Below are 11,499 nucleotides of genomic sequence, written 5' to 3' on the forward strand. Positions count from 1 at the left end.
CTAAATCACAAATAAGACTCATTGTATAAGATTGTAAATTACCTCAGTTTACCTTTTAGTTTAAGGTGACTCACTTTAAGGGATTCAGAAATACAAAGTTTTCACAAATTAAACCCCCACCTACCAACAAAGAAGACATAGGATTAAAAGCAGTGAACCTAAGTGCTCCACTGAAAGGAATGGAAATTCATACCAGAGAGAAACCACAACAAAAAAAGCATGCATGCTATGGTCCTATAATTATATTCAGTGAAAAGACAAAAAATAAAGTAGGTACCCCATTAACAATGATGCCACATTGCCCAAACACACACACAGCTCTGTCCTTGTTGTGTTTGGAGCTCACAGTCAGAAGGGAGTGGCATCTCAGGAGTAGAATTTCACTTCCTGTGTCTCTCAGGTGAGTCACCTGGGCAAATGTCGTCGATCGCTCGGTTTTATGTCGACATCAAATGGGCTGTTCTCTGGTGAGAGTTTCACTGTAGTAAAGATCCGCCTCGAGAGCATTTGGAGAAGTCCTGAACTATTTCTGGGTGCAAAGCAGTAGCTGAAGATTTATATTAGAAGTGTTTCGCCCCACTGAGGCCTAAACACCTTGAAGGAATCGTCTACTTTAATAATAGGCGGTGTTGTTACTTTCGTATAAACAGGAGATCAGTGGATTATTCGTTTGGGTTACAGGACTAAAATGAATTCCCTCCCTAAAGGACACCTGGCAGGGTGTGTGCTCCTGCTGCTGGTGTTTCTCCTGGACTCCACTTTTGGCCAGGCCGGCGAGCAATGTCTAGCCCAATTCAAGAGGGGCAAGGAGGATTTTGTCCTCGATGGCGACGAGTCTGTGAAAGACGGAGCCACGTTCATTTCGTCGCCCCAATTAACTCGATACAGGGACTGCGTGAGCGCGTGCTGCAAAGAGCCGGAGTGCAATGTCGCCTTCATGGAGAGAGGATCCGAGGAAGGCTTGATCAAATCCTGCTTTCTCTTTAACTGTGTGTACAAGAAGAAATACGCCTGCCGCTTTGTCAGGAAACAAGGATACAGCAGTTACATCCTGGACTCCGTTTATGATAGCTACCTGGAACGGGATGTCCCCACCAGTAAGTCCTACAACTTATAAAACACATTCTTAAGTAAGGTATAATTGCGTAAATTGGCAGTTTTCTCTAGATCAAAACAGTCCATATAGGGATACATATCACATTTTGTTAAGAGTATCACGAGGGTCTCTTCAAATTTAGGATCCATGTAGTTTTACTTTTGTAATGGTTATTTTATGTTCAAAATAACCTACATTCTTCCTTTGTGCTCTATATATACCGTCTATATTTGTGCTCTCATATACCAATATAAATAACTGTAAAGCTCAAGTTGAAAACCAGTGATCTGTGTGACAGTTAAATATATATATTTCTGGCTGTTACTCTGGGAAAGCAAATCTAATTCTTGGGGATTTTTTCTTAATACTTTGTCAGCAAACACTAGTTTGTAAAAAGATCTGAGGCTACAACAGGTTTAGGGCAGATCCTTACATTTCAGCATGTTCACACATGTCACGTTGTTATGACCCCTATTAGAGATTCATGATTCCTCTGCTGTATCTTCACATGTGACTCCAACTGCATTTGGATCTCTTGTTTCTGCTCATTTATCCCATGGTTTCTCTGCAGATACTGCCGATCAGCCACCGACTGCCAACGGAGGTCAGGACCTGGTGGTCCAGCCTCAGGATACCGTGACACTGAATGGCGTAGAGAGCAAAGACGACCAGGGGATTGTGACCTACCAGTGGCAAATTCTCACCGCATATCCTGATGCTGTCATTGAGGTGAGTAAAGAGAATGCAATGCAAACCTGATGTGTTCTTTCTTGGAATTTAAAATACTCTTGGACTATTTGTAATCCTGGGTCTGTGTGTTTTACATTCAATTCATGTCAAATTCATTTCTATAGCATGTTTAAAACAACTTGTGTTGTGCTTTACAAACATAGATAGAATACAGCAGGTCCACAGAGCAGACCACCTAGGCAGAGACAAAGAGAAATACAAAAACCAACCATAAAAAAGGGAAATATTCCTTTAAATGTCTACTGTATTTTATGACCATCACTTAGTTGACAAATATTCTGGCCACTTGTGTGAATGATAAGAAAACACTGTCTTTCTGTGTCTTGTAGAAAACCAACTTTGACGACCAGATTATGGTGTCCAACCTGACATCTGGGGTGTACAAGTTCCAGCTGACCGTCACAGACGCGATCGGCCAATCAGACTCCACCAAGGTCACCGTCCTGGTCCTCACTCCAGAGCAGTCTGAGCGTGAGTTTCTGTTTCAGCATAATCTGAACATATAGATTCATATCCGTTTAATTTTAATTTTATTAGAGTGCATAAAAGCCTGTTCATCCTGTAAATGCCAATACTTGCATAACAATTAAGATTATGTCTTAGCTTGTAAATCAAATCTAATATCAGATTTGGCTGCTTTGGTTTGTTCGTTTCTCTTGAAATATAGACTCAAGGAGTTACATTTGAAATGGGATGGTTTGGTTTCAGCTGTAAACATGAGTCATGTGTTTCCCCTGTATTTTGTTGACTCTCTCTTTGGATTATACAGAGTCACCTGCCTGTGGTTAATGTTGGGACAACAGAGAATAATGGCCTTCGGGTTTTGTTAACTACTTTACAAAAATCTATAAATCTTTCCCTTTTTAAATGAATAATTTACTAATATGGTGATATTTTTTTCCCACTTTATTCTCATGACCTCAAGTTCTGAATAGCTTGTGACCAGTGTGGTATTTCATTTCAGTTTATTTTTTCTAACTAACTCATCCATTGTTTCTCACAAGCATGAGCTCTTCTGTGTTAGTTGCTTATCAAACCTGTCATGACATGCTTGCCTAATTCCTGCAGACTGAATGACGAAACGGCAAGAGATAAGAGCTCATGTTTTAATGGGGATTCAATCAGATTTGGCTCTTGTAATGGCAATACTGTTGGTAAAAAAAAAAACAGGAACTAGTTGTCATTGTTGTGAGGCAGCAGTTTGGGGATTGTTATTCCCTTTTTGTCTTGTGGAGTATCCGTGTCGTTCCCCTTGGAATACCACAAAGCCACAGTCAACCTCTCTTGGCACATTTGTTTCTCCAGAAAACGGAAGTGCAGCGTTTTCCACAGCACTATCAGTCTCCCTCCACCCCCGATTCGACGAAACCTGTCAATCTGGTTTCAGCTTGGGTTACACAAACAGGGTTTCAGACACCACCGTAATCCGCTCATGTATTGATTAAAAGTTCTATCATTCAAACATAAATTAAACCAGTTGCTGGATAAACAGGTTGTTGGTTGATTGTTGACTGGAGGACAAGAAAATATGTTTAACCGTATTGGCTCAGTTACTGATTAACCGCTTGTGTCCCGGATAGTGAGAGGAATGTGCCTCAGTGGAAAATGCTTGGGCATGGCAGCGACTACATTTCAACGTCGCCACATTTACACAACAATAAATGCATTGAAAAGAAACTAAAGCCATTGGTGGATGTCAATCAGACTTGTTAACATAAGAGCTTGGTAATGAAAGTATAGCTTACAGTTCTTTGTCAGCATGTAATGTAGTGAAATGACTGTTCATAAGATCTGCCATTTAGAACGTGTATCATCGACCACATGCAGACTATCTACCTCACGTTCTTTAACCTCACTGTTGCTGGAAACACATCACCACTTTTGTCCGAGTTGCATTTCCTCATTTTCATGTGTAATTATGTGTCTGTCTACTCACAGGCCAGACACCCAAAGTAGGAAGTTAAAAGAGACTACAAAAACCATTTCACAAAATGTTGACAGACAACTTTAATGTTTTGTCCAACTGGTTTATGGATTCAAAACTACATTAACAAGTGTTACCTTGTTAAGTGAAGCCAGCTTATACACAATCAATCAGTATTCTCCAGCCTTTGGAGTGATGAGTTAATCATTGATAACCATATTTTACCAAACCTTAATGAGAGTGCTTTGCTCAATTCCTTTAACACAATTTGTTGCTACCTAAGAGATGTCACACACTGGAGAAAATGTAAATAATTAACCCGCAACATTAGTAAAATGTAAAACAAAATAAAACCTAACCCTAATATTGTTTCCCACCAGACCACTGCATGGCTCCAAAGAAGATAGGGCCGTGTCGTGGGCTCTTCCCTCGCTGGCATTACAACGGTGCCTCAGAACAGTGTGAGGCGTTCAACTTTGGGGGCTGCAGGGAAAATCAAAACAACTATCTCTCCAAGGATGAGTGCATGATCGCCTGTGCCAGCTCAGGTATATGTGCTGGGAATTTCTTCACTTTCTATTCTGCACATTTTCAGGTTCATATTTGTATTTTGTGACATGCTTCAATGCTCCAAAAAGTGTGCTGCAGCACCTCTTTTTACCCTCTGTCTGAAACGAGAGCCCATTTTGCTCTGATTGGTTAGCTGGCCGGCTCTGTTGTGATTGGACAATCTCTTAGATATGTCCCTCCCCTTAGCCTATCACGTACAATGTTTTAGTGCTAGCCAATAGACGCGCCAGTGTTACATAGTGATTTAACTATGTTACGGAAGTAAACAAAGGAGTCCAATGGAGGTGTTTCAGGGAGTGTGTGGGAGAGAAACTCACTCCAAAAGTATAATAGGGCCTCTTTAAATAGTCTATGGTTTTGTATGTATTAAGTCATACAATTATGGTTAATATTTGTGCAGGACTTTATTTGTTTGATATGACTTCTGTGGGTTGCTACTGACTGAACCTTTCAAACTAATGGTGTGATGATATATTGGTTACATTTACTATGATATTTAAACATTTCAATATTGCTATCATGTAAATAGTCTCCATTGAATGCCCGGTTAACCTGTCATTATTAGTAAATGCATTCCAGAGTCATTTTAATCCAACCTTTTTCCTTTTTTTTGTAAGAAAAAGGTGGTAAATCTGGTAGACTTTTGCCAATTCCCCCAACTCAAGGTAAGTGAATCCTGCCGAAAACCATTTCCTCTACTCCGTTAAAGAGTTGATATTTAAAGAGACAATCCCCCTTGTGTGCCGCAGGAGAAAGATGTGGTGATAGTCCGTGTGCAGCAGAGGATTTCACGTGTGAAAACGGCTGCTGTTTGGATCGGGGTCTGGAGTGTGACTCAACCCCACAATGTTCCGACAACTCGGATGAGAAACACTGCGCAGAATGTGAGCAGTGGCTATGCAAACCACACTTCATTATCATACATGCTCATGGAAATCTAAATACCACTGATACTGATGCTTCCTTGAAAGACTTGCTAACTTGAATTATGTCCTGTGTGCTTATTAGACGACAAAAACTTTCGGATTCTGTTGGAGATCCCAGTGAATGAACAAAAAGGTTTTTCTTTTTTTAAGTTTTATATTTTGTTGGTGCTTTAAAAACCTTTGAGCATATTGGTTTGGGTAATTGTAAATGTGGTGTAATTGGCCATCTAGGAATATTCAATTTCCTACAATCTAACCTCACCTGCTCCTTCATTGTTGTTCACAGTGCGCTGCACAGAGCTCCCTGACACAGGGAACTGCAGGGACAGTCTCACCAAGTGGTACTACAACCCCCTCCACAAGGACTGCTTCCGCTTCAACTACGGAGGCTGCCCAGGGAATGACAACAGATTTGACTCTAAGGAGACCTGTGCGAGAGTTTGCCATGGAGTAACAGGTGAATTGTTATTTGCCCACTTTACCAAACTACCATGCTATTTAAAAGGCACATAAGATGGTATCATTTCCCCACTATCATTCTCTATACAAGTCGATTTTCCACATACAGTGGGGCAAAAAAGTATTTAGTCAGCCACCAGTTGTGCAAGTTCTCCCACTTAAAAAGACGAGAGGTCTGTAATTGTTATCCTAGGTATACCTCAACTATGAGAGACAAAATGAGAAAAAAAAAAAATCCAGAAAATCACATTGTCTGATTTTTAAAGAATTTATTTGCAAATTATGGTGGAAAATAAGTATTTGGTCAATAACAAAAGTTCATCTCAATACTTTGTTATATACTCTTTGTTGGCAATGACAGAGGTCAAACATTTTCTGTAAGTCTTCACAAGGTTTTCACACACTGTTGCTGGTATTTTGGCCCATTCCTCCATGCCGATCTCTTCTAGAGCAGTGATGTTTTGGGGCTGTCGCTGGGCAACACAGACTTTCAACTCCCTCCAAAGATTTTCTATAGGGTTGAGATCTGGAGACTGGCTAGGCCACTCCAGGACCTTGAAATGCTTCTTGCGAAGCCACTCCTTTGTTGCCCGGGCGGTGTGTTTGGGATCATTGTCATGCTGAAAGACCCAGCCACGTTTCATCTTCAATGCCCTTGCTGATGGAAGGAGGTTGTCACTCAAAATCTCACGATACATGGCCCCATTCATTCTTTCCTTTACACGGATCAGTCGTCCTGGTCCCTTTGCAGAAAAACAGCCCCAAAGCATGATGTTTCCACCCCCATGTTTCACAGTAGGTATGGTGTTCTTTGGATGCAACTCAGCATTCTTTCTCCTCCAAACACGTCTAGTTGAGTTTTTACCAAAAAGTTCTATTTTGGTTTCATCTGACCATATGACATTCTCCCAATCCTCTTCTGGATCATCTAAATGCTCTCTAGCAAACTTCAGACGGGCCTGGACATGTACTGGCTTAAGCAGGGGGACACGTCTGGCACTGCAGGATTTGAGTCCCTGGCGGCGTAGTGTGTTACTGATGGTAGCCTTTGTTACTTTGGTCCCAGCTCTCTGCAGGTCATTGACTAGGCCCCCCCGTGTGGTTCTGGGATTTTTGCTCACCGTTCTTGTGATCATTTTGATCCCACGGGGTGAGATCTTGCGTGGAGCCCCAGATCGAGGGAGATTATCAGTGGTCTTGTATGTCTTCCATTTTCTAATAATTGCTCCCACAGTTGATGTCTTCACACCAAGCTGCTTACCTATTGCAGATTCAGTCTTCCCAGCCTGGTGCAGGTCTACAATTTTGTTTCTGGTGTCCTTTGACAGCTCTTTGGTCTTGGCCATAGTGGAGTGTGACTGTTTGAGGTTGTGGATTGGTGTCTTTTATACTGATAACGAGTTCAAACAGGTGCCATTAATACAGTTAACGAGTGGAGGACAGAGGAGGCTCTTAAAGAAGAAGTTACATGTCTGTGAGAGCCAGAAATCTTGTTTGTTTGTAGGTGACCAAATACTTATTTTACCGAGGAATTTACCAATTAATTCATTAAAAATCCTACAATGTGATTTCCTGGATTCTTTCCCCCCATTCTGTCTCTCATAGTTGAAGTGTACCTAGGATGAAAATTACAGGCCTCTCTCATCTTTTTAAGTGGGAGAACTTGCACAATTGGTGGCTGACTAAATACTTTTTTGCCCCACTGTACTGTTGTTTCTACCTCCTCAGGCTGTTTTCTCCAATTTATTTCTAAATAACCCTTATATACAGTGGCCTATAACCAGTTGACGTCCCTTTTTAAGAAAAAAGGAAACAGGCAAAAATATAAATGTGAACTCTGAGGCAAGCATTTTTAGCAACCTGCTGGTTAAACTATTGAAGCGTTTAGCTGCAAAAAACTGAAAAAACTACTTTATCTCAAAGCTGTCAGCAGTTTTATTGCATTGTGGGCATTAGTCTTGTGAGCAACACTTGCGGTTTGCCATCCCAGAATTCACTTGAATGGGGAAAACAAATAATAATAATAATCATACATACATGTTACATAATACATATTTATATAGCACTTTTTCTGATGCTCAAAGCGCTTATTCTTAGGTAGCAAGACTTAATTTAGAGTTATTTGGACACAATTACCACTTGTAGTTACGCATTTTGTTGCATTGCAATAGAAAGTGTTGCAGAAAAGGGTTATGCAAATAAGGCATGAATAAGTTATTTACAATGATCCAATATGCTACTTATAAGTATGCTAATAAGCAAAGAGTTAATGGTTAATATGTGTCCCTTGATATAAACGAACTGCTTAGGTGGGAAAGGGGCATTATACCCCTCTACCACCAAACGCTAAATCATTGGAGTTCTCTTGATCAGCTTATTTGTAAGGCAAGGCAACGCAAGGCAAGGCAAGTTTATTTATATAGCACTTTTCAACACAAGGCAATTCAAAGTGCTTTACAAAAAATGAAAGAGATTAAGAAAATGGCATTTAAAATCAGTCATTAAAAAGAAAAGCTAATAAAATCAACATTAAAAGAAAAAATACATGGATAAAAGTTACAGTGCTGTCAATTAAACATTAAAAGCAAAAGTACATGGATAAAAGTTACAGTGCAGTCTAAGATATGAATAGTTCAATTAAAAGCAGCGACAAAAAGAAAAGTCTTCAGCCTGGATTTGTACCGCTCTCAAGTGGCCAAATAAGTCTTTTGTTGCCGGTTTGATTCCTTTTCATAGCAGTGTGCGGATTCCTGTGGGTTTTCCTCATGTTTTCTACATATCACATTCTGCATAAAAAGTCTAAAACATTTCCTGTCTTTTTCATTATTTCAGAGAAGGACATTTTTGCAAGAAATGATGGATTTAAAAGGAGGATTTCTGAAGGCCAAACAGGTATGTTCCAATTATTTTCTCTATCTAGACTACAAAAGGAAGTTAAAATTATACTTATCTTAAAAAACTATGCAGCTCCATCAGCTTTTACTTCCTGTTTCTTGCTGTTCACTAATGTCATGTTGTAGAGCATGCGTTTGATTTTGTGATCTGCCTTTTCAGCTTCACAGCCTATCATATGCTCTTTCAACCACCTTTTAAAGTGTATTTCAATATATTCAACAGGTATTATAGCGATAGCTGCCCTGCTGGGTGTAGCGATCTTTGTTCTTCTATGCGTCCTGCTGTACTGCCTCTGTAGAGGAAAGAAGAAGGCGGTACAACACCACCGGGTGCCCGTCAACACCGTCCCGATCAGCTTGGAGGACAGAGAGCGTCTCGTCTACAACAGCACCACCAAGCCCATCTGACCCCTCAGTTCCCCCCTTGGTGGTGAATGACACAGGTTAACAAACCCAGATTGATGAAAGACTAGACAATAACCCTTGATTTAGTAAGAATTCTGGAGGTGATCTGTTTATATTTTGTCCATATTTGGTTTGTAAGGGTGATACACATGGAAGGAAGGAACGTCTTAAAGAATAAAATGTGATGTGTTATATTTGAATTTGTAGCTTGTTTTTAATGCAGTGGCATGTTTAAAGGAATTGTTGTATGTCAGTTTGTACTCAGGTTAACATAAAAGGATGTTTTCTTCTGTTCTATTTGATTCCATTAACAATCTCATAACTCTTAGCGAACAGCTTTTAAAAATAAAGTCAGTTAAGAAAAGGAGGAAACATCACCTGGTCTATTTTTAGCCACTGCTTCAACGTAAGAGTTTCAGATTTTTTTCTTAAAAATTAGCTCTGGACTTTATGATAAATGAAATGTAATCGGTGATCCCTTCAGTGTCCTGCACCTCCAGCTTCCCATTGTTACATCGTATTACACATACTTGCGTAATGTTGTACATAAACAAATCATTTTGAGAATAACATTTGACCGGAAAAAAGGTATTTCTCACTTATGTTTTAGGAATTTTTAGAACAAGCATAATGTATACATTTTAAAATGCTTTATTGATACTTGCTATAAAGTAGCCTTGCTATTGAATATTCACCATATTGAACTTCAATTGTTTGTACATATGACCTTTCTGTATCTTTAGCATTAACATGATGTTTATACTAAATAAATGTTTTAACTCAAAATGTGGCTGGTGAATATTTTTTGTCTTGACTATCTGGCAACCTCCCTAAGATGCAAATTCCCTTTTTTACAGCAACGCATACTGTCCAAGCTTCTCATACGCCGCCATACGATTACAGGTTGTTGTTTTAACTTTAGGGTATACTCCTGGAATTTCAGGTGTGGCTTTTGTAGTACCCTTTTTCAGACTCCCAATACAAACTAATACTGGTGTGAATAACCAATAAAAAAAGGTCAATATATATTTATCCAATCACCACTTTACGAATTGTTAAAGAATAATGTATTAGTACTACTGGGGCAGTTCATGGGAACAGAATGCATGTTCTATTGTGTTCTATTTGCTCAGGTCTTGTGAGTCTATCTACTTTAATTAATCTTCATCAAATGTACATTATTTTTGTCCATACAATAACATTCTGTGTTCAAGGTGCCGCCTTATCAATAATTAACTAAATATAAAAATAAGGTTTGAGTTTTATAGCAAGACTAAATGATAAGCCTATAAATTACCCCTTAATACAACACTACTTTCTTAAAGTTACCCTCATTTTTCCAAATATGCTTCCTATAAATGCAATTACATTTTCCTCTAGATTTATAATGCAGTGCTACCCACACATTGGACAGATAAGTTACTATATTTTACCAGAAGATGGCGACATGGTTTAAAATATGTTCAACTCAGCAGCACATTGCAGCCAAATAAAAGATTAATATGGGATAAACAAACTTTATTTTCAGATTTTATTTTAAACTTGTGGTCATAGTTTGAATCATTAGACTAGTAAACCTGCAAAAATGCACCAAAGCTGCACTTTGTTCTGGAACAGGCACATTTTCACGTTGAGTTGACTCTTTAAATAAGGGTCATCCAGCATATTGTTTTCTTCAGTTTATAAGGGGGCAGAGAGGGGGTAGTGCAAAGCAAAAGTGCCCCTCTCTATTTAATCACTATCACATAAATTAGCACTCACCCAATTGATTCACTGAAGCTTGCCTTTGTGAGCTCCCACACCACTGACCTGAGCGCCATAAATGTAATGTGGCAGGGTTACTATTTGTCATGTCTTTTCACAAGCCTGTTTTTTGGGTTGGAATCATTTTCTTCTAGGAGTGGCAGTAAATATACTTTTATAGAAAAAATACAACCCCCCCTTTGAACTCTCACACTGAAATAAATTACTAAACTATGCATTCCAGATGTTTATATGTAGAAACACATCTGACACTCACCCAACAGACACGGGCATGTCAAAAACAGGCGGTCAGTAGTCATATTCACGGACTCTTCGAGTAAGAGATTTTAAACCAGGTGGACTTTCAAATATAGTTTTTTGCTTTTCTCAAAAAACAAACGTTGATAACAATACATAAAAGTCTTACTTTTTGATTTATTGTAAGTTGCTTGTTCATGTATTTCTCCTGGGAAGTGACAACTTTAAACTAAACAACACAATTCATCCTGTAGCAATAGCAGTTATTCCGTGACTAATTGTATTAATTCATTTAAAGGGTGAAGCAGTAACATGTGGCAGTTTAATACATATCTTACCATATCCACTCGTTGGGATGAGCTAGAGCCAGATGAGACTAACATTGTTGTTGTGGTATTCATTTGCGTTTACAACCCAATCCGTGGTAGCTATATTTCCCAGGGCTCCTGAACGCAGCGTCAGTTCTTAGCCGTT

The 11,499-nt window shown here is 39.2% G+C and overlaps 1 protein-coding gene across 2 annotated transcripts; it reads left to right on the plus strand.

Annotated features, from left to right (window-relative positions):
* The first annotated feature begins 364 nt into the window (after positions 1 to 364).
* Positions 365 to 9,643, plus strand: spint1a (serine peptidase inhibitor, Kunitz type 1 a). Of its 2 annotated transcripts, none has more exons than XM_034222009.1 (10): positions 365 to 1,097; positions 1,668 to 1,825; positions 2,176 to 2,317; positions 4,151 to 4,318; positions 4,958 to 5,005; positions 5,090 to 5,224; positions 5,349 to 5,399; positions 5,553 to 5,723; positions 8,558 to 8,617; positions 8,843 to 9,643. In XM_034222009.1, the coding sequence occupies exons 1-10, from the start codon at positions 689 to 691 to the stop codon at positions 9,025 to 9,027; spliced, it is 1,527 nt and encodes a 508-aa protein (XP_034077900.1). In that variant the 5' UTR covers positions 365 to 688; the 3' UTR covers positions 9,028 to 9,643. The 2 variants fall into 2 exon arrangements, with proteins under 2 accessions (XP_034077900.1, XP_034077901.1); XM_034222010.1 differs by having other exon boundaries at positions 4,964 to 5,005.
* The last annotated feature ends 1,856 nt before the right edge of the window (positions 9,644 to 11,499 follow it).

Source organism: Gymnodraco acuticeps, unplaced genomic scaffold (assembly GCF_902827175.1).
Source record: "Gymnodraco acuticeps unplaced genomic scaffold, fGymAcu1.1, whole genome shotgun sequence".
In the NCBI taxonomy this organism is placed as follows: domain Eukaryota; kingdom Metazoa; phylum Chordata; class Actinopteri; order Perciformes; family Bathydraconidae; genus Gymnodraco; species Gymnodraco acuticeps.

Coding starts and splice junctions, on each gene's coding strand:
- spint1a (XM_034222009.1), top strand. CDS start 689: ATGAATTCCCTCCCTAAAGGACACCTGGCAGGGTGTGTGCTCCTGCTG. Junction 5,225..5,348: donor TGAGAAACACTGCGCAGAAT/GTGAGCAGTGGC, acceptor TGTGCTTATTAG/ACGACAAAAACTTTCGGATT. Junction 5,724..8,557: donor AGTTTGCCATGGAGTAACAG/GTGAATTGTTAT, acceptor TCATTATTTCAG/AGAAGGACATTTTTGCAAGA.